At 39.0% G+C, this 23,480-nt stretch overlaps 1 protein-coding gene across 2 annotated transcripts in view; it reads right to left on the bottom strand.

Moving 5' to 3' along the window:
• Positions 1-895: 895 nt before the first annotated feature.
• GOLGA4 (golgin A4) overlaps positions 896-23,480 on the bottom strand; it is a 98,138-nt gene continuing 75,553 nt past the window's right edge. For both annotated transcript variants that reach the window (XM_044657505.1, XM_044657579.1), the window contains 4 exons: positions 13,260-13,363; positions 9,043-9,129; positions 4,021-4,084; positions 896-1,671 (listed from right to left, as the gene is read on the bottom strand). In XM_044657505.1, the coding sequence (XP_044513440.1) occupies positions 4,055-4,084; positions 9,043-9,129; positions 13,260-13,363 (221 nt within the window). In that variant the 3' untranslated portion in view covers positions 896-1,671; positions 4,021-4,054. The remainder of the gene's footprint in view (positions 1,672-4,020; positions 4,085-9,042; positions 9,130-13,259; positions 13,364-23,480) is intronic.

Raw genomic sequence — 23,480 nt, 5'->3', positions numbered from 1 at the left:
TTCATAGATGATCATCGTGCAAAATTGCTGTTACTGTGTACAATGGTCTCTTGATTCTTTTTGCTCACTTCACTCTGGATCAGTTGACATAGGTCTTTCCAGCTTTTTCTGAAATCATTCTTCTCCGCTCATCATTTCTTATAGCACAATGGTATTCGATAATTGTACACCACAATTTGTTCAACCATTTCCCAATTGATGGACATCCCTGAGGGAAGATTTGCTCTCAGGTCTTCCCAACTCCAAACCACAGGCAGGCCCTTATTGTCCCCCAAGAAATGACAAAAATGAGGAATTCCAAGAAACAAAAGAAGATACATATGAATTAATAAACAGTGAAATAGATCCAAAAGAACAATATACACTGAATAAATGAAAAAATGATTTTTAAAAAGCTGATTTCCCTTAGTAATTGAAAAACCAAGAATGGTTCTGAAGGAGCAATAATGAAATCTCTCTCTTCTTAGTAAAGAGATGGGAGACTATATAAACAAAATGCTGCTTCCACTGCAGACTGCATCATTAAATTGGTCGTTCTTGCCTAACCATTTTCCTCTGTCATAAGAGAGGTGAGATGTCTCCATAAATATGTACAAAAAGCAGATAAAATTTTTTTCAAATAATATGACGTTCAATACTTATCTTTACTTATAGAAGTTACTAATTATTTTTAAATGAAGAGAATCTCAACAGAGAAATACAGAAAATCAACTAATGAAGGATGCTTCCCACCTCCTGCCAGAGGGGCAATGAAATAAATATGAAGAATGAGACACCTATTTTTGTAAATGGCCAACATGGAGATTTGTTCTGCTTGACTATTCATATCTATTAAAGTAGATTTTCATTTTCTCTTGAGAGGGAGGGGCAGAGGAAGGGAGTAAAAAATCCTTGATCATTAAAAAAAATTTTTTAATTAACATCAATACTGAGTTTTATACAGTAAATAAAACTTTATTTTTTCTCTGTTCATCCTAGATTGACATTGCCAACGGTCACAGATCAACATATAATACAATTCTGTATTAACTATTTACAATTTACAGTATTTTTTTCCTGGAAAATATAAGTACAAAAGCAAAGTAAACAAATGAGGTACTGCCATTTGAATTATCAGAAGCAAAAGCTTAAAGAACTAGTCTTTAGCAAAAAATCAACAAATCTAATCTGGATAACATAGTTAAATCGATCTAATTCATCAGGAAAAAAAAATCTATGAAATTCCACCTCCAAATGTATTGCACAAGTAAACTAAACCAGAGACAAAACCCCCCTCCCAAAAAAGTCACCCTAAAATAAATAAATAGAAGAGGCAAACCCTCAAGTTTAAATCTTAAAGGGAGGAAAGAAAAAGGGATGAGAGAATCTCTCCTGAGATCATATATGGGATTCACTCATTCATCACGTCCTTTTCCCCACCAAATGAGGAGAAAGAGCCAGCAGTCCCAGGTCACCCCTACAGAGAACGCCTTCAAAGGAAGGCTCAGCTGTATCCATGATCCAGTGTCATCCCTTTGCCTTTGCGCTGCCTCTCCCAGGGACCCGAAAAGCAGCTTGTCAGCCGTCATGCTTTTTCTCAAAGAACAACAGAGACGTGGACAGTTTTTTAAGCAGCATGATCAAAGAATGTTCTTCATCCCAATTTCTTCAAGATGACAATCTTAGCCATGACTGGAAGAGAATAAAAGGCAAGAAGTAAAGTTGCCTGCTTAACTTTTGGAACTAAAATAGAACAAAATATTTTCTATCAGTAATATTAAAATTATAAGCTCCAGAAGGAGTTCAGAGTTAAATCACACAAATCATTTCCTATTTCTTTTACTCTAACTCTGTTGTAAGCCTCCAAAATGGCATTTTCTTTTTTTTAAAGATGATTCAAAAATGAAATCAAAATTCAATTACTTAAAGAAAAACATATCAAAAATATTTACTTTCTTTTTGCCCTATCACCCTAAAAGATGCTTAATAAGGAAGCTGTCATGGGCAAAAAAGCCCTTATTTTCCCTGATAGAAGTTAGCCATCAAATCTCAACCAGGCCAGGGTACTCTTACATTCCCATTAAATACTACTTAGTACTGACAGTACAAGCAGCACGTCAAAGCTAAGTTTTATTTGAAACCAGTAGATTAGTCTAAATCCTTTTAAGATGAAAAACTCTAAAAATGAAGCCAATACTATTCTCTCAAGGCTTTCCAAATTGAAACTATCAAGGAAGTGGATTAGATAAGTTTCTAGGCTAAAAAAAATGCTGGAGATAAGCAAATGAAATTAAGAAAACAAAAGGAAGCTTGAAAGACACCAATTCCAGCCATCCATCCCCCTCTCCCATTGACACTGTACATAATGTAAAATTAACAAAAGACGATGAAAGAGTTTGTGTAATCACACATGAAATGAGCTGATTTTCTAAATTAATTTGCAAAATGAAAAATCTATTCCCTACATATAGTAATTAGTCTTTTACATATTACAATCGTACATTGATTGTTAAGTTAGTTTAATGATCCTATTGGTGTTAGATGATAAATACTGATCTGTCTTCTCTGTCTGTATAACCTGCTCTTTGGGGACACTTAAGAGAATGGGTTTTTATAGGCATCCATCTACACAGCTAGGATTGCCTAATATGTTACTTAGTAGAGTTCTTAGGATTTGCCTATACTTTGTACTCTGTCCCAACGCAGGAGAATGGAAGTTCCTGGAGGGAGGGAATGTCTTGTGTTTGATTCTGTACCCTCAGTGTGTTCAGCAAAGTACCTGCTATGTGATAGGTGATTGGGGGGGAAAAACTGTGGAACTGAATGATCAAATTACTGTATTCAAACAACTGAAAATTGTAAATATGAATTTTTCCTAAGTTAGTTCCTATAATGAAAAAAAAAATTTTTTTTTAATTAGAACCTTGGGGGCAACTAGTGGCTCAGTGGTTTGAGAGCCAGGCCTAGAGATGGGAACTTGGGTTCAAATCTGGTCTCAGACATTTCCTAGCTGTGTGACCCTGGGCAAGTCACTTAACTCCCATTGCCTACCCTTACCACTCTTCTGCCTTGGAAACAATACACAGTATTGATTTCAAGACAGAAGGTGAGGGTCTCATAAATTAATTAATTAATTAGATGGATTTGGAAGTTTATGGGCTATTCACAGGTTATTAAAACTTTTTAAATAACTGTTTGATAAATACGAAAGGCATACATTAAATACAATATGAGAGCTAAACATAATCACAGATATGCTTAAAGCAAAAAAGCTTAAAAATGAAAATGCTGTGAAAAGTCAACAGATCAAGGTAACAATGTAACTATAATTATACTTCACTTACTAATTATCCCCCTAATTCAGACTTTGTAGAAATTCACACATAGACCAGGCTAAACTTTTTGGGGGAAAGGGGGGAGGGTCTGTCAATGACTTCTATAGAAAGAATGAACAAGGTTACAAAGGGAACCCACTATATTAGTTAGGAAAACATAAAACTAGGTTGTGTAAAGTCTCTTATTGGACAAGTACCTTTAGTGATACTAAAGGTAAAATGTAAGAAAGTCAGCAAATATTCTTCTACTTTTTTCTAATTTAGAATAACCTTCAACTACTACTATTTGGGGTACATTTTATCATATGTTAAATTTCAGATCTGTGATATTTATCACTTTTATACTAATCTGCCATTTGATTTTCATTTTTATCTCTTTTTCATTCATGAATCAAAAAATACTCTGGGAATTTTGTCTTTGTTGTGGCTGTCACCTTTGGAAGGATACAGGCCTGGGGAGGAGGACTAGACATTTTTTTCTCTTGTACTAAAGATTTCCAAACATCTAATGAGTATCTGAAGGGTTTATGATGTCAGTTTAGCCAATATGAATGTAGGCCTAAAATCAAGATGTCATTCTGAAGATCAGCTCATGAAAGAACATTTTCATTCGAGAGAAGCAGATTTCCAGGGAAAGGTTCATTCATTTCATGCAGGACATTAGATTTCATGTAAAAGATACAGTTGTAGATTATTCTTCACTCACCCACATGCTAACTAAGCACAGACTGATGGCTTATTCAGAAGATACCACTGCGAGCTGAAGCAAACTACAAAGTCAGGGAGAAAAAAGCTTATTGAATGATTTTTGAAGAATGTTTTTTAAACCAAAGCTGAGGTACATACATAAGGTTAACAGGCTAAAAGCAAATTCTATGTCAATTTTTCTCCCCAATAAGGGAGTTAAAAGTCAATTCTAAAGGATTTAAAATTCCCTGCAACTCTCCCATGCTAGGCAAATGCATCACTCTGCTGCTGAGATTTCCTTTACAAGCTGCACAAAAAATTTTAAATAGTGATAACTAATGTCTATCAAAGAGAAGGTTAAGATAATGGCAAGTGTAACTCGTTTTAAGCAAACCCAAAAGACTAAAGTCTAAAATTAGAAAATACAAATTAGGAAATCTTTTGCTAAGCAAAAGAATTTATCCTCTAAGAGTTTTTGAATAGAAGCTCCACCAGTTCATTTAAAACAAAATTTGATTAACAAAATATAAAATTTTTAAAAATTCAACTTAATTACAACTTTTTTAGGAAGACCACAATTTTTAAAATTAAGATATGTTCATATTTTGAAATCTCAGCTCCACACAGGTCACTTTTAAAATTACTACTAGTTGAATGTCTTATATTCAGAGACAAAGCAAACCAAATGAAATGAAGGTTGTCTTAAATGGTTATGAGAATTGAAATTTTGACTTAATCTTTTGATTGAAACCCTTAGAGTCAAAGACAGATCCAGATCGTAATCCAGTACATAGACTGTAAATACTGAGAAGTATCATTAGTACCATGTAATTCAGAGCTTCCAGGTTTGTTTAAAAAGACTACACAGAAACCGTTAATAAAAGTTGAATCCCAGAGCTGAAGAGTTAGTTCAATTCCAGAAGCTTCCTGCTATTTACATTCAAATTCAATGGGAGAATTAGTGATGCTCCCAAACCCCTGGGCTTGGTGACATTTGAAAGATTCTTTTCCTAATCTACACAACATGGGCCTGGGCTCCAATTCATTAGCAGGAATACAGTCAGATCTAGTCCAGGAGGAATCCTTCTAGGGAAAAGGGGTATGTATAGCCAACATCCTTGAAAACACCATGCAGAAAGTTCTACTAGAACAAAGTGAAGGAACTTTTCTGCAAGAGGAAAAAAGAGGGAAAGAGGATAGAAAGCAGGAGACATAACTTTTTTAAGCAGCAAGAGCTTGAAAGTTTAAAATTAAGGTGGCTGATTATGGGTATACAATAAGAAAGCATCTACTGAGAAGCACGCCATCAACAAAATAAGCAGAGACATCCACTTACTTGAAATGGCAAGGAAATGAAAAATCAAGCTAAATCTCTAAGACATTAATTTAGACTTTCCTAGCAATAAAAAGGGACACCGACCAGATTTTCATTAAAGTTTAATTCTGACTATCCAGGGAAAACTATATTTCAATAAATACTGTTTTAGGGCAGGTAGGTGGCATAGTGGACAGAAGAATGAATCTAGAAGCAGGAAGACCTGAGTTCAAATCAAGCCACTGGGGAGGAGAATAGCTGGAGCCAGTTCAAATGCCAGGTGATTGTTAAATTTTCGGTGTGAGTATTTCCACCTTGGAAATCAACAAACACTACAAATGGGGTCATGATTCACTGTTTTGTCTAGACTTCAAAAAGTGATTAAGAAAATGTTTATACCACATATTAAACTGAAAAATGCAACCAAAAGGTCAGTTGTTAACAATCACCAGCACACCTCTAAGATCTTATTGCCACCAAAACAATGATCAGAAAGCTCTGGCCTGGCAAATGAAAACAGAAAGAAGCACAAGGGAAGCAAGAATATGTTTGTGCACCACATTACCGGTTTTCACTTGAAATAAATATAAACTAAAAGTTTTCAACAAGGAAGCCCCCGTCTAACAACGTTGCAGTATTGGGAGAGGCCTCGCCAGTTACCTGGAATGTTCCCTTTTCTTGCCTACATGCCTTTGTTGGTGCTGCTGTTTAGGCATTCATACTTCAGCACCTCAATGGAACAGAGAAGGCCAAGGGCCATCCTGACAGCTGGCCAAATGCAGAGCTAACGGAGTGGGCCTATCATCCTTCCACCCAAATCTGGCCGAGTCATCTCTGTTAGAAACTCTTCTCCGGCTCCCTACCACCCAGCACACAAAACTCTCAGCAGAGGGGCCTGTCCACCATCTACTTCCAATTCCAGGCTCATCCCAAATGATGTCAACACTCACACATAGCAGTGCTTTCCCCCACCTCCATGGCTTTATCTACTCTGTTCCCAGGCTCCAAATGCCATCACCCAGTCAAGCCCCATCACCAGGCTACCCTGCCTGTCTTCCATGGAAACCCTATCCAGTCCTTCTCTTCCACGCCTCCCTTCTCTTCCTGATGGCTCTATGACCTGCACTCGTGTTCCTTGAGGGTAGGCCCTGTGTCCTTTTCATCTCTGAAACACCCTGGGGCACCCAGCACGATGCCTCGCCCAGATGAGATGTACGATGTTGCTTGGGCCTTATCTTTTAAGCACTACTATGTGTCCATTTAGCACACATTTAGGAAAGTGTAGCCAAGTGTAGGCATTGTCATGGGTGCTACAGGGTAGAGGTGCTAAAAGGAATGAAAAAGGACGTCCTATTCTCAAAGAGTTTAGAGAATCCACTGAGAACCAATGGATGAGTGTGTGCTAAATGCCTGCTCTGTGTCAGGCAAAGTGCTGGGCACGGGGATTCAAGACAACCAAGAAATAGCTACCCTTGAGGGGCTTCCGTCCCCCTGGGAAGACACACTCACAAGACAGAACACAGAGGTTCTGCAAGTCCTCCCCGAGGCCCTGTGAGATGGCCTATGACGGCTCAGCTCAGGTCTCCATCCTTGGAGTCTTGGCCTCAGTCACTGTCCTTTGCCCACCTCCTTTAGAGCTCTTGAGGAGAGCCACAGACATGAGGAAGGAGCCGATGGCATCAGCCTCCAGCAGGGAAAGCTGCAGATGGCATGTAACAAGATGGCAGGTGATGCTTCCTGCAGGGGACAGGACTGGGACAAGACCCTGAAGGCAAAGGGGACGAGAAGAGCCCTGGCTAAGAGGGAAAGCGGCATGAGGAAAGAAGGCATTAGGACTTAAGCCTTCTTCTCAAACCTTTCTTCAAAATGAAAAAGATTGAACTTCTGAGAGTTAAACACTTGCTAACTTAACTACATTGAACAGATAATGGTCCTTTCAGCTTAGGAATACGTAACCTGAAATGAGTCAAGCAACAGAAGTACTTATTAAAAACCAATTGTTTTTATATTCTGATTAAATTTCTTCAGAGCCCAAGACTGCATTCACAGGGGATGGGAAGGAAAGAATAGCGGAGAAATACCTTACAGGCACAAATGGAAAACTTTGCATCAATGTGACAGCACAGAGGTAAACAGGCAATTACTGAGGTCACAAAGGCAAGTTTCCAGAAGGTATTGCAGGCCCGTTAAATAATGCAAGCCCCATTAAAACGCTGCTGTCTGCATGCTGCACAAGCCAGACTCGTTTAACTCTATCCATCAACTACCACTGGAGTGGACAGCCGGCTCCAGGATGGGGCTGGGCTTCCTTTGAGGCTTTTTCATCTATCAGGACTAAAATAAGAAAAGATTGCTGAGAGGAGCAAAGGTCAATCATTTTTGCTTGACCTTCTCAATCTTTTCTTATTTTTCCCCGGAGCCTGCATAGAGCCTGGCACATAGTAGGAACATGATAAATGTTTACTGAATGACTTTTCCAAATGAGGAATGAGAGATTGATTGAAAACCCAACTAAAGGACAAGTTTGCCTACAAAATAAGCTAAAAGACTTAAGTAGGGGCAATTACTATTCAAGTACATAATGGACCACGTGGCCTTGAAAGGGGAAAGATGAGGAAAAAAGAGGCAATAAGGGAGGCAGAAGACCAATGTTCAAGCCTACAACTAAGTCAGAGGCCTGTCCTGTTGCTTTTGCTAATCAAGCACAGAGAGGATATTTTTCTTGCCTAGTAGCTTTAAAAAGAAACCGTTTTGCCCAGCATGACTTATCAGGCATTTTTTCCAACTAGCTGATTTTCTATAAAGAAGCTTTGTCCACTGATGAGTACTTACATCCTTCTCACTCCTAGGGAGTACCAAAGGCTCAGGAATATTTGAATTCTATGATCCAAGAATCAGTGAACTTTTAAATCATTTGCTTCTGATTTAGAAATCATAAATTCCATGACTTCTCCTTGATCAATAGGTTTGGGCTCTAAAAGTTCCTAATTATACCAGAAAAAAAAAATACCATCCATCCTCTAGCTAGCCTGTTTGTGCTTGTACATAATGCACACAGAGGAAAGAAGAAAAGACAAACACCTAGTCTTTATGAGAAAACGCATTTTGAGGGGAGCTAGGTGGCTAAGTTGATAGAGATCCAGGCCCAGAGCCAGGAAGTCCTGGGTTCAAATCTAGCCTCAGACACTTGCTAGCTGTGTGAACTGGGCAAGTCAGTTAATCCCCATAGCCTAGTCCTTACCATTCTTCTTCCTTAGAACCAATATTAAGATTCTAAGACAAAAGGGAAGGGGAAGGAGAGACAGACAGAGACAGAGGGGGAGGAAGGGAGAGAAAAAGGGAGAGAGGAAGAGAGCGAGAGAGACACAGAAACACAGAGGGAAAGACAGACAGAGGGGGGAGGGAGGGAGGGAAGGAGAGAGAGACACAGAGACAAAGGAAGAGACAGAGAGAGAGGGGTAAGGGGAGGGAAGGAAGTAGGAAGAGACACACAGAGATACAGAGAGACAAAGGGAGAGATAGACGCAGAGGGGAAGGGGAGGAGGGAGAGAGAGATAGAGAGAGAGAAATAAAATATATTTTCTCTTCCAAAGTAATCATCTACAGAGGATCTTAGCCCACCCTCCTCATGGTGAAATCCTTCTCCACTCTTAGGCCTTTGAATAATAAGAACTAAGGAGAAGTTAACTTATTTACAACTTAATGACGCCTATTTGCAAGACCTACCATTGGCCGGGCATCTTCTCTTTCTAAGATTTTCTGAGTCTGATCAGCAGGAAACTTTAGGACTGTAGTTATGACTTTCGCCATTGTCTACAAGAAAAATTAAAAAGGATTAATGACAATCATCAGGGAAAATGAAGGCCAACAACAATCATTTGATATGCACTAGCTAGAAATCTGTTAACCAAGCTAAGAGTATTCTCCTTTAGAAATCTCAAAGAAAGCCATGACAAATGAAGTATGATGTGAAGATTATCAATCAAGGACATGACATACAAAACTGAGTAATACATTATTCCAATTAGACGGCAGTCCTGAAAGTCTTTTGGTTGACAATGTAATAAAAGGGTGCTTCTTTCCGAAGAGCAGAAGCTACCTGGCACTGCTACCAAGTTCAAATACTCTTAGCCCTTTTCATCTTATGAAGATGAACTTTGGAGAACTGCAATAAATGACTCATCAATGAGTAAGGCCTTTTCCTTTGGAACAATCTATCTGAGAACTGATGCAATGACAAGATGTGTGTTCAAAGTAATCAGAAACGGATGGTCACCCCAAGCCCGGCTGAGACTCTGTCACATCATAGATCTCACAAACACTGGCTACTGCGTGAACACGAACATGCTCAGGAGGGTTTGGGTTTGTTTTTCCAAGACATGCAGCACATCAGCCTACTGGAAATACAACTTGGATTTTAAATAAACACAGGATGTATTGCTTTGCAGAAGACAGATGAATCAAAACATCATACATGGCAGCTTGCAAAACAAGATCATAAGTTGTGCAGATCTGAATAAATATACCGTAAGTCAGACTGTCACCCATAAGCTCCTGGAAAATTCTCCTCAAGGGATGAAACTTTCCCTATTTGGTTCTCAAGGTGAGGAGTTTTGAGGGAAACAGAGAGGAAAGAAGACACCACTTATGAAAAGAAGATAACAAATTCAGTGTTTAAATATAAAATCATGTCCAGCTGTCAGGGATGCTAGAAACCTTATTCTTTTATTACATGGGAAGGTAGAAGAGATAACCTTGCAAGTGTTTCCTCTGCAAATGTGCATTTGTACACACACAGAGCACATCTCCAAGGGTATGTGTTTTGCTCTGTCTGTCTGTGTATGGATGGGGGAGAGGAGTGAGATGAAATAACCATCTGTTATTAGCTAATTACTTTCATGATCACATGTAACAAAAATAAACACCACAATTCTTTCCAACTTAAAATTTTGCCATTCAAATGTCTGTTTTTACTTACTTACTAGAGTCAACATAAGGCCCAGGTACATTAAGAATGTCCCACGCACCAGGAACTAACATTATAAACTACAAATTTTGATTTTTCCAATTCTCATGTCCCTCAAGACTACCATGACAGGCTGAAAAATAAAATTCACAAAACAGAATTCAGTTCTCATAGATTTTTAGAAGCAGCTTAGAGAAAGCCTTACTTCGATTCTTTCACCTTACTAATTAAAGCTGGTGTCTTAAACATGCCAAAATAAGCATTTCATCCTACTGATTTCAGAGTTATTCTTAAGAGGCCTTTCAGACCCATCTTAAGAAGGATCCTTGAAAAGGGAATTGCTTCTGGTGCACTTGACTTAGAAGGCTGCTCAAGGTCACAAAAATGTACTTGTGCTACTTCAATATTACAAGTATCTTATAAACATGCAACATTAAAGTGCCAGCTAACCTGTTAGGAAGGCACACACTGGACACGTGTGTATCCATAAATCTGTTTGAATAAATGAAATGCAATTAACTATTCTACCATTTGTTAATTTACTAAGCAATTCATTAGTCACCACGTGAACAGGGAAAAAGCAACATTCACTGCATCAGATTTTTTCTTAGTTCACAGCTGGCTAATTCACTGTGATGTTCCCTTTTAAAAAGAGAGAATTTGCCGACTGCCCAGTTAGGGAGCCAAAGCTCTCGCTGCATGTGACACAAGGTGCCTTCTTCATAAGAGATGCCCAGGTCCATGCCACAGAACACTTGGAAACAGGAGACTGAATGAACTCTTCTGATAACACATTCCAAGGACATGGGGGAGAAATGGGGAAGCTAAAATGGTGGCAACTGGTGCTGCTCTCCTTTCCCAGAAGGAGAGGTCATTCCCCAACACCTGAGAGCAGGAAAGGCTTTCTGACCCAAAAGGGGCAAAGGGCTGCCTTTATCTCAACAATAGCTTGCATATTCGGAAAAGAATGGAAGGCAGGCACTTTGGGTGTTCCTCTTGGTGGCAAACACTAAGTCACCTACCATCAAAATGAAGGCCATCACGAGCAAGAGCAATAGCAGATGAAGCAACACAGGTCAAGGGGAAACGTGCATCCTGCAAAGTGCGGCAGAGCTGCGGGTGGTGATGCTATTAGAAAGGGACAACACTCGCTCCGTGGGGCGGGCTCCATCATTCCATCTGTAACTCTCAGCTAGTGTCTAAAAAGGCTGTGTCCAGCCCGGCCCAGAAGAGGCACGGGCCAGCTTTGGCTACTTTCCAATACCATTCCGACAGAGTCTCCCTCACTTGGAAGAGCCGCAAAAACACACTAAAGTAGAGGCTCCCTCATTCTACCAGGGAAACACCAAACACTTCTTCCTTGGCTTCTGGCAGACCCTAACTCGGCCAGTCCTGTCAAGGACAGCTCTATCAATGCAATTCCTCCATCTGGCGGCAGGATCTAAAATGGACAGGCACCTAACACTTAATGGGGGGCCCAGTGGGCCCTCTTCTGGTCATCCTCAGGCTAGCTCTCTCTCAGAGGGAGGCTGAAGCCTGATCTATCTGGCATATCAGGAAACTGCGTCAGATAAAGGTTAATTAACCCGTGTGTGAGAGTGCTAGAGTGAAACTACAGCCTGCACTCAAGGAGGGCAGGAATGTAAACAAGGAATGAGGAAGGGGAAGCCAAGATCTGAGAAATCAGAAAAGAGTCTTGATTTTCCTTAGTTACATGACAAATGATAAGAGAATGGAGCTGTATTCTCCTCAACTCAGGAAGGCCATAATCCAGAAATACTCCAGGTAAGGCTGTACCCTTCTTTCTGTCTTTAAACTCTTATCTTCCATCTTAGAATCAATACTGTGTATTGGTTCCAAGGCACAAGAGCAGTAAGGATTAGGCAATGAGTGTTGAGTGACTTGCCCAGGGGCACACAGCTAGAAAGTACCTGAGGCCACATTTGAACCCAGAACCCATCTCTAGGCCTGTCTCTTTATGCACTGAGTCACCTAGCTGCCCCAAAGCTGTACCTTTCTGATATGTGGTCTCATACTGAGGTAACTGATGATCCCCTACAGAATTATGGCAGATCATATATCCTATGTTGAGCTGCCAAGGGAGGAAGGTCTGGGTGACACGTTGTCCTAGAATTCTGACTGCACCAACCAGTTAAGGTTGAATCTGAGCTTCATTCAAAGTGTTCCTGTAGGATATGTCTTCGTGCTTTTATTTTCAGGTCTCCTGAGAAGCCCGAACCACAACTGACCTGAAAACATTTGTCTCTCCCTTCAAGCTATCTGAGAGAAGGTCAGGCATGCTAAGAGGAGCACATTCACCCCAACTTCAAAGCTTTTGATTCCTTCTCTACATGCCACAGATCTATATTGTGTTCTTCTATTCCTATGACATGGAAATACATGTAAAAGAGGCTGCTTTCAGGTGAGCAGAGCTCTGGACATGTATATATACTTCCTAGAGAAGTGATGGGTCAGTCATTAGATGCAGAGAGCACTTTAATTCTAAGTTGATGGGCTATTTACCGGGTGTTGTTAGATTTTTTAACCAAAATAAAAGATTAAAGTTCTTCTTGAGAATATGTATTTTTTATTCTGGAATTTTGAAATACTGCTATAATAAACAAAGTGTTTCGGAAATGGGAAAAATTGTTTTCCTATTTTTAAAAGATCTGCAGTCACGAAATGAATTATTCCTGGCATAATTCAACCTAAGTATAACTTCTAGTATTCTGCATTAGGCAATAGTAATTAAACTTAATATTTTACAGATGTAATGAATGTAAGCAAGATCTGCCAATTCATTTTGTGCTCCAAAAGGGAAATCCTGTATCAAATAATCAATCTTCTATGGCCCAAGAAGAGCAAAGTGTGGGATGTACCAAAGGAAATACCATGGTGAGGGCATATGTGCGGGCAACACTCTCATTTCTAAACTCAAACACACACCACATCACCAGAAACAGGGTTTCTTCCCTACCTTTGTTTCACGACCCATCATATATTCAAAGAGCACTTTTCTCAAGTACTCAAACTCAGTTGGCTCTCCAAAGAGAGAGACATCAGCATGGCACAGATTCCCCCCTGTCAAGAAACAGATCAAGTACAAATTATAAAGAAAATCATGTAAATAATTGCCTATTGCCCAGAACATCAGCAGACTAAAAACAATCAAGTAATGATTAAGTGAAAGAATAATTTTTTCCTGATATTGTAATTATATGGATAAACTCTAGCCACAAAGTAGCGGACTGTGTTTCTTTTATATCAATCAATCCCTTCCCTAAACTTCAGGTTTTCTGATGTGTATTCTCTCTTTGGAGAAGACAACTTGAGTACTGGGGCCATCATTTTTGAAAAATGATGGCATATAAGGAGTGCAGTAATTCTTCACTGTTATTTCATATTATTTAATTCATTCACTCAGGACAGTTTATCTCCCGCAATAGTTGTAGAATGAGCTCCCTTTTTGTTTGGGTAAGATTCTAGAATGATCATCCTTTTACAATTTCAAAGTTAATAGTTTTAAGGTCACAATGACTTCATTTCAAAATGTGGGACAGATAGAATAACTTTACTACTTATAGCAAATGAGCTTTAATTCAGGTTTTAAACATTTTTATTCAAACAGGAAATGCAAATATAAGATGGACTGGTTGATGATATAAAAACTGTTTATAGATTATCTGTCATCAAAACTCTATTTTGAACTTGAAATGTATAAAGAATTCACAAACATTCCAGATACATAATAAAGAAATCAACCTTAATCTGAGAACACAAATGTCTACTCAATATTATGAAAACTACCAGGGCTTTTATTTAAACATATCTGATGTAGTTTTGTTTCTAGGAAATATGTTTTTCAAAGAAGCATTTCTACTTGCTCTCTTACCCAACGTTCCCAAATATTGCATTCTATTGTAAAATCTCCTTTTTATTGTGGTACGTGAAAGTGAAAGTTTCAAGTCAACGAACATTTATTAAGGGCTTACTATGGGAAGTAAGCACTTCACTCACTCTTATCAATTTATCCTTTTTTCTGTTTCTTAGCTCTCGGTAATCATGGTACAAATTATACTCATTAAAATAAATGAGTTTTGTCAAGACGTAGTGTGGTTCTCTAAGATGGAAGGTAAGGGTTAAAAAAAAAAAAAAAGAGGTAGTGTGGTATAATAGGTGGCCTGAAATAAGAAAGACTCTGAATCAAATCCTACTACTAACAATGATGTCACCTAACTGTGCCTAAGCTCAGACAATTCCCTAGAACTTAGCTTCTAAATCCAGAAAGAGGTCAGGATCTACTGACCCCTCTGCTAATGAAATCACCAAGTTGTGGGTTGCTTTCAAATATTTACTGGCACAAAAATCTTTCAGTGCTTCATATAATAGAATTTTAAAATCGCAGAAGTCAATGGAAAGCCATTGAGTCCAATCCATTCATGAACAAGAATTCCTTTGACAACTGAACAGTCAATCATCATGGTTAGTCACTTATCATCATTAGTCATTATTATTATGTGCCAGGTAATGTTTTAAATGGTGTGGATTCTATGCCTCCTAAAAAGGGCAAAAACAGTCCCACATTCACAAGAAATTGACATTCTAACAGAGAAGTCAACATGTATAAATTACGCCTGAAGTAGATATGGGGTAACTTCAGAATGGAAAGCATTAACAGCTGGAAAAACTGAGAAAAAAGGCCTACAAAAGAGATGGGACTTGAGCTAAGTCTCAAAGAACTCCCAGGATTCAAAGATTTGGAGATGAGGAGGGAGAGTATTCCAAATATGGGGGTATCCAGGGAGCACACAAAGGCCCAGGGGGACGGAAGATGAATATAGTACAAGAAATATCAAGTGGACTATAGAGAATACACAAGGGAGAATGAGGCATAAAACCACCACAAAGTCAAGAAGGAGCCAGTTTGGGGAGGCCATTAAGGCCAAAAGAAGCATTAACATTTGGAATCAGTGGAGTTCACTGAGCAGGAAGATGACACAGTCAGATTCTTTGGCAGATGAGAATCGATTAGAGATGACGTGAGCAAAAAGACTAATGAAGAGGCTGTTGCAATGATCCAGATGACAGGTGATAAGGATTCGTAAGCTAGGGTGATGGTTGTATGAACACTGAGAAGGGGACATAGTGACAATAGAGATAGAAATGATAAAATTTAGTCACTGTTGGCTAGGAGAATAAGTGAAAGAGGAGATAATAACAAAATTGTGAACCTGAATGAAGGAAAGGATAGCAATACCCTCAACATGAATAGATATTCTTAAGAAAGGTATGCCAGAAGTAGGGAAAAGAAGGTTGAATCTGAGATGTCTGCAGTACATGGTTTAAGATGTCCAAGGCAAATGAAGTTCAAGAGAGGTCCTAGGGCTGAACACAAATGGGAAATGTCAGCCCAGAGACTATGACTGAATCCATGAGAATGCCAAGTAGGGGAGTAAAATAAAAAAGAAAATGAAGCCCAGGATATAGATCTGGGAAGCACCCACACCCAGTGGATGTGACATAGATAGTAAGCCATCAAAGGAAACTGAGATGGAGAAGTCAGACAAGTAAGAGAAGAACAGAAAGAGAACAGGATCATGAAAAGCTGGAGATAAAATATCCATGAGAAAGATGGGGAAGAGACAAATGCTGCAGAGAGATCAAAAATGGAGAAAAACTTATTGGATTTAGAAAATAAGAGATCATTAGTCATTTGAAAATAAATAAAATTTTTAAGGAGAGTCATTGATTAGCTGTGGAGAACAGTTTCAGTTGCATGATGACATTGGAAGCCAGATCTCAGTATGCTTACAAGAGAGTAAGAGCACTGACAAATAGATACCTTTGAAAGGACATAACTGAGAACAGGAAGAGAAATAGAGAATACTGGCTGCAAGGACGACCAGATCTAGAGAGGGTGTTTGTTTGTTTGTTTGTTTGTTTGTTTAAGGTTGAAGGAGACTTAGGCATAATTGGTGGCTGGAGTAAGGAGAGACTAAAGATTAAAAGCAGGGAAATTGCTGGAGAGTTAAGAAGAAAATGGATCCATATAGGTACTCTCCACTTTAAACTTGATTGAGGAAGAACTTATTGTCACTCATTTTCCTTTGGAGGAATCTTATTCCCTTCATCTCATCTCGTCTATCTTTCTTCAAGTACCACCCACTGTACCTAGATCTACTCACTGGGGGAATAAGTATAGTAAGTCTAATGCTTCCTCTTCAGGTCCTTGAAGATAACTATCAAGTGCCCTTTAAAGTCTCTTCCTGAAGCTAAATCCCCCTAATATCTTTAACTGATCTTGGTACAAAAGATTCTCCAGTTCCTTCATTATCCTAGAGGCCTTTTTTAAAATTTGAACACTTTTATTTAATTAATTAGGAATATTTTTCCATGGTTACATGATTCATGTTCTTTCCCTCCCTTCTTCCCTCCCCCCTCCCGTAGCCAATGAGTAATCCCACTGGGTTTCACATGTGTCATTGATCAAGACCTATTTCCATATCATTAATATTTGCATTAGGGTGACTGCTTAGAGTCTACATCCCCAATCATATCCCATCAACCCATGTGTTCAAGCAGTTGTTTTTCTTCTGTGTTTCTAATCCCACAGTTCTTTCTCTGGATGTGAATAGCATTCTTTCTCATAAGTCCCTCAGAATTGTCCTGGATCATTGCATTACTGCTAGTAGAGAAGTCCATTATATTGGATCATGCTATAGTGTATCCATCTCTGTATACAATGTTCTCCTGGTTCTGCTCCTTTCACTCTGCATCAATTCCTGGAGGTCTTTCCAGTTCACATGGAATTCCTCCAGTTCATTATTCCTTTCAGTACAATAGTATTCCATCACCAACAGATACCACAATTTGTTTAGCCATTCCCCAATCAAAGGCCATCCCCTCATTTTCCAATTTTTTGCCACTACAAAGAGCGTGGCTATAAATATTTTTGTACAAGACTAAAATATTTTGGTACAAGTCTTTTTCCTTATGATCTCTTTGGGGTATAAACCCAGCAGTGGTACGGCAGACAGTCTTTTAAAGCCCTTTGGGCATAGTTCCAAATTCTAGTGGCCTTCTTCTGAAGGCATTCCAGTGTGTTTATTTCTTCCCTAAAACATGGAGACTTGAACTGAAACCATCAATTCAGATGTAGTCGAAGAAAAAGCAGGACACAACTATCACTTCTTTCATTTGGGACACTAAGCCTTTTTTTTAAAATAAGTTAAGAGTTCACATTCTGGGGCGGCTTTGTCAATGTGGACTCTAGCCAAGTACTGTGCTTTACACTGATCTCTTCTGAGCTCATAGGATTATCTCTTCTGTTCCCCAAGGCAGGTGGTAGAGTGGCCTCATGGACAGGAAGACCTTTCTCCAAACTTCACCACTAACATTTCCTGCCTATGTAATTCTCAGTCAAGTCATTTAATTGCTAAGTGACCCTAAAATTGTGGGAAGCTGGTAAATAGGGTTTCTTTACCAGGAATGCCCAAACCAATAAAATCCTAATTCCAGAACAAAGAAAATGACCCATTTTTCTGCAATTGTGGATCCTGCTTCTCTCATCAACATGACCACGATCCTACCTGGTTTAGCTTATCTTCAGATTGGCCAAGCATGCCTCCTTCCATATCTATAATGAAGGCACTAATAAAAAATGTTGAACCGCTCTCTACTCTGATTCTAACACTAAAAAAAAGGAAAGGTCTCTACATCAATGTTTACGGCAGCTCTTTTTGTGGTGGCAAAAAATGGAAACTGAGAAGATGCCCATGAAGTAGAGGTTGTGGTATATGATTGTGATGAAATTCTATTGTGCTGTAAAAATGCCAAGTAAGATGCTTTTAGAAAAATCTGGGAAGACTTAGATGAATTGATGTAAAGAGAAGTGAGCAGAATAAGGAAATACTGTACACAATAAAAGCAATAATGCATGATGATAAGCTCTGAACAACTTCACTATCCTGATCAATGCAATGATTCAAGACAACCCAGAAGGACTTGTGATAAAAAATGATCTCTACCTCCAGAAAAAGAATTGATGGAGACTGAATGCAGATCGAAGCAAACTTTTCTACCTTTTTTATTTTTCTCGGGTTTGGGTTTTATTTTCTGTCTGTCTTTTTTGCAACAGGACTATTATGGAAATATATTTTGCGTGACTTCACATGAAATATTTATATCAAGCTGCTTGCCTTTTCAAAGAGGGCAAAGGAGATAGGAGGAAAGGAGAAAATTTGGAATTCAAAAAAAATTTTTTTAATATTAAAATTGTTTACAGGTAATTGAGAAATAATTAAATAAAAATATATTTGGTAAAGGGAGAAAAAAGGATAACATATGCCCTCTGCCAATTTTAAGTTCATTTTAAGTATCATCAACTAACTAGATCCTCATAATAGTTACAACTTCTTAAATGGCATCATTTCAACCTAATTCCAGATTTTACAACTACTAATTTCTTTTAACTACATCAACCTAAGTTTTTAATCAAAGAATTATGTCAGAAATGATGATACAGCCAAGAACTAGTAAGGAGGTTTGTTACTTTAAAACAATGCACAAGGATACATTTTTACATGTGTAAGAACAGTACTTATCTTACCGTCAGGGTGTCTGAATTTTAAATCTTTTAAAAGCAATGAGGGGCATGTGTAAAAATATTCATAGCCATTCTTCTTATAGCAGCAAAGAATTGGAAACTAAGGAGATGCCCACCTTTTGGGAAATGGCTGAACAAGCTATAGTTGTTTTTGAGGCATTTCAGTTATCTGACTCTTCCTGTCCCCATTTGGGGTTTCTTGACAGAGGTACTAGAATTTTTTGTCATTTTCTTCTCCAGTTCATTTTACAGAAGAGGAAACAAAGGCAAATAGGTTGAAATGTTTTGCCCAGGGTCACACAGCTAAGTGTATGTAGTCAAACTTGAACTCAGGAAGATAAGGCTTCCTGACTCCAGGCCCTGTGCTCTAGCCACTGTACCACCTAAACTGCCCAAATACTAGTCAGTAGCAGAGGATGATTTCAATCCATCAACCTCTGGGTTATAGGCCCAGCAGGCTTCCACTGCCCCAGTGTGCTCAAGCATATGAAGTATGTGAATGCAATGCAATACTATTGTGCCACAAAAATGAAGTGAGCAGTTTCAGAAAATGTGGGACGGCCTGTATGAACTGAAGTAAAGTGAAGAACCAGAACTATTTACAAAACACTATAAATAGGAATTGTGAATTGATCCAACCATTCTGGATGGCAATTTGGAACTATGCCCAAAGAGCACTAAAAGATTGCCTGCCTTTTGATCCAGCCATACCACTGTTGGGTTTATACCCCAAAGAGATAATAAGGAAAAAGACTTGTACAAAAATGTTTATAGCCACTCTTTGTGGTGGCCAAAAAAAAAAAACAGAAAACCAGGGTATGCCTGTCAATTGGGGAATGGCTGAACACATTGTGGTATCTCTTGGTGATGGAATACTATTGTGCTCAAAGGAATAATGAACTGGAGGAGTTCCATGTGAACTGGAAAGACCTCCAGGAACTGATGCAGAGTGAAAGGAGCAGAACCAAGAGAAACATTGTACACAGAGACAAATACACTAGTAAAATCAAATGTAATGGACTTCTCTACTAGCAACAATGAAATGATCCAGGACAACTATGAGGGACCTATAAGAAAGAACTCTATCCACATTCAGAGGAAGAACTGTGGGAGTAGAAACACAGAAGAAAAATAACTGCCTGATGACATGGGTGGATGGAGATATAATTAGGGATACTAACTCAAAATGAGTACCCTAAAGCAAACATCAATAACATGGAAATAGGTCTTGATCAATGACCTAGGGGTGTTCTCTTTCTGCCAAAGGCAGAGTGGTTGATAACTTCTTGACTTCCCTTAAGGTTAGTTTCATCACTGAAAAGGCAAAGGAACAAACAAGAGGAAATTCTATTCTAGATGTGATTCTCACACTACCATTGCTACATCTAGCCCAGCCTCACAAACAATCATCCAGGAAAGTAACTCCTGTGGAAGAAAGATCAAGCATCACCACTAATAGGCAGAGGGCAGGCAAACCAACCTAGCTGAAGCAGCTGGGCACTCTGAGGTAGATAGGTAGCAGCACATGCCAACTACATCAAACCACCATGCTCACCATGACCATGATCTCTCTTCAGTCCCTAAGGGAGAAAGCTTAAGACCCTAAACCCAAGATCCCTGGGAATAATAACACTAAAACTGCCATCAAAGAAGAAGCAGTATCACCTAAGTACTAATCATCACATGACTTTTCCAACTACCCTGGAGCTGAAACCTTCCATATTGTAAAAATAAAATTAGGCGCAAACTTATTTTCTAATATCATCCTTATAATATATAGCATTTCCTCCATTAAAATGGAAGCTCCTTGAGAGCAAGAACTGTCTTAATTCTCTATGTTTATTCCTGGTGCTTAGCACAGGGCTTTGTAGAGAAGAAGTACTTAATAAATTATTCATTCATGCATTTGCCCCAATTAGGCTGCTCTGGCTGCTAGGCCAGAACTGAGAGGAACCTTTTGAGGATGTGACATCTTGGGATTTGTTATAGAGAAGAAAGAGAAGGCCAAGAAGATTAAAATATGGCTTCTAAATTTAGAGAGAATAGCTACATTAGGAATTTTAGAGAAAAGGCAATTGGGATCCTTAGGTCTAGTTATCTTTAAGGGCAAGTCAGCCTAGAAGGAATGGGAATTACTCAAAAATAAAATGCTGAAGACACAAAGTATAGAAAAACACAATGAAAAGCAAAATCAACAGTCCTAGCTTTCCTCAAATAAAAATCAGAAATATTTTTAAAGCACCATATAAATGTGGGCTATTATTATGATTGGCCAAACTGGCCTGTCTGCTGCTGTCTAAAGTTGGTGCTATGCCTGTCTGGAACACAGTCCTTCCTTTATTCCTTCCAGGTTCAGTTTAGATTTCTCTATGAGAAGCCTTTACCTCCCCCTTCCAGATGTCAGGCAATTCAATAGAACAGGTCCCCGCAGCTGGAGATACAAAGAAATGCAAAAAAATAGGGCCCTTGCTCTTGCACCCAAAAAAATAGATCTCTATAGAATAAATTGGCAGTAATCAACAAAAGGAAGCCTCTAGTATTAAGGAGGATCAGGAAAAGCTTCTTGTAGAAGGAGACCTTTTAGTTGAGCCTTGAAAGAAGGCAGGAGGTAGCCATAAGGAGAGAAAGAACTCCAGCATGGAACAACAGCCAGTGAAAATGTGCCAAGAAGGGAAGTGTAAGTGTTCCTGCTAAAGAGATCATCTAGGCACAAGCCCTTACTACTTATGTCCATTTCTGTGGAATCCAATTCATTTGGGGCCTCAAACTTTGCCTTAAATAAATAAAAAGTGGATAAAGAGATATTTCAAAAACAGTAACCACAAACAAGCACAATGTGGTGAAGCATTCTGAATGACTTTTGGAATGTGCCAGACACCCCAACACACTCTTCAAAGAAAAAGACCAACAGACCTAACAAGAGCCCTAGAAATCCTTGAGTGCTACACCTAAAAAGTGAAAGCAGCCACTGCCCTCCAGATGCTTACATTCTAATGCAGGAGGAGACCATCTGCACATAAACAGGTATATATACAAGGGAGACACAATGGCCATCTTAGAGGAAGGAAAGGCCCAGCAGCTGGGAGGACCAGGAAAGAGCTCCTGCAGAAGCTGATGTTTGAAGAGTCTTGAAGGGTGAGTAGGTTAGAGTAGCTAGACCATCAGTGTGTGGAGGAATAACATAAAAGAAGACTGCAAAGAAAGGAGGGACCAGGTTTTGAAGGTCTTTAAATGTTAACAGGAGAAGTTTATAGTGCCCATGAAGTTTACTGAATTTGAAAGGATGAAGAGGAAGTAAGAAGGCTGTGTCTGAAGGGTTTCAATTATAACAAATCATGAAGATATTAAAGATGTATTCAAAAGCTGACTAATGAGCAAAGTGTTCATGGATCAGACTTATGGATATAGTTATAATATTTCACATGACTCATTTATGAATCCTTAAATTGGATTGGGCTAAAATTTTGTTGAACTTAAAAATTAAGCCTCTGTTATTGTACAGCTGATGGCAGACAGATTGAAAGGGTCTTTTGGAAACTCAGAGGCCTGACTTTCCATCTGGACCAAAGTTCTGGGAACTAGAAGGTTTGACTAAAGTCAGGAAAGACTTTCAAATGAGCTTCTTTCCTGGGCACTTAACTATACAGTTGTGTTGCTACCCATTCCTTTACCTTGTAATTGGACCCAATATTATGTTAAAACCTTTACTGTTTCCCTTGCTTGACTGACATCCCAAAAATCCCCAATGCTGAAAAATCCTAGAATAAACAGTGCAGTGGGTCAGACTCTGTGTGCTGGCCTGCTGACAGGACACTGAAGTTTCTTGTCTGTTTGTTCAAACTATGTCTCTCTCCCTCTAGTCCTTAACCTTTACCCATTTCTCCTCAGTCTTTAGCTCCCCTCCACAGGTAATTAAAACCCATGCAAGAACTTTTCGTAGTGGCTAGACCACTATAGTGTCAATAGCCAGACCGATGGTTTAGGAACATCAGTCTGGCAGTACAGAGACACGAGAGAGCCAGACCAACCAGCAGGCAACTGCTCCTTTCCTAGGAAAAGGAAGGGTCTGAGGCCAGATATGAAACCAGGACCTTCCATCTGTAGGCCTAGCTCTCAATCCACTGAGCCATCTATCTGCTCCATGAGTGTGCATGGGATAAAAATGATGACTCACTCAAATAAAGAAACCTGGAGTCAGAAGGTAGAAGTAAAAAAAAATTATTCCCTTGGTGAAAAGGGGCACTTCAATGATGGGTTAAGAAGTGCCAACTGACCAGACAGCAAGCAGGTATTATATACTCCACCTTGACTCACAATCTAAAACACCTGTGACCGGGTTGTAGCTTCTTCCAACACAGTTCAGGTGAGGTAAAGGGAGCAACCAAGAGGTTCAATGCTTGTCTTCCATCAATCTCCCTCTTAAGTTCCTCAATCAACAAAAGGTAACAAGCCAGACTTTGTGAGCTGAATGCTCATCCTGAAAAATAGCATACTCAATTCTACCTCACTCAGTGGATCTATTTTAGTTGAAATTAATTCATTTCTTCCTTCTCATATTCTCCAATCAGAATGCTAAATATCTGTGTCTGATGT

The sequence above is a fragment of the Gracilinanus agilis genome, chromosome 1, assembly GCF_016433145.1.
Source record: "Gracilinanus agilis isolate LMUSP501 chromosome 1, AgileGrace, whole genome shotgun sequence".
Taxonomy (NCBI): domain Eukaryota; kingdom Metazoa; phylum Chordata; class Mammalia; order Didelphimorphia; family Didelphidae; genus Gracilinanus; species Gracilinanus agilis.
The sequence above is the reverse complement of the archived record's forward strand: the minus strand, read 5'-3'. Positions and strand labels throughout refer to the sequence as shown.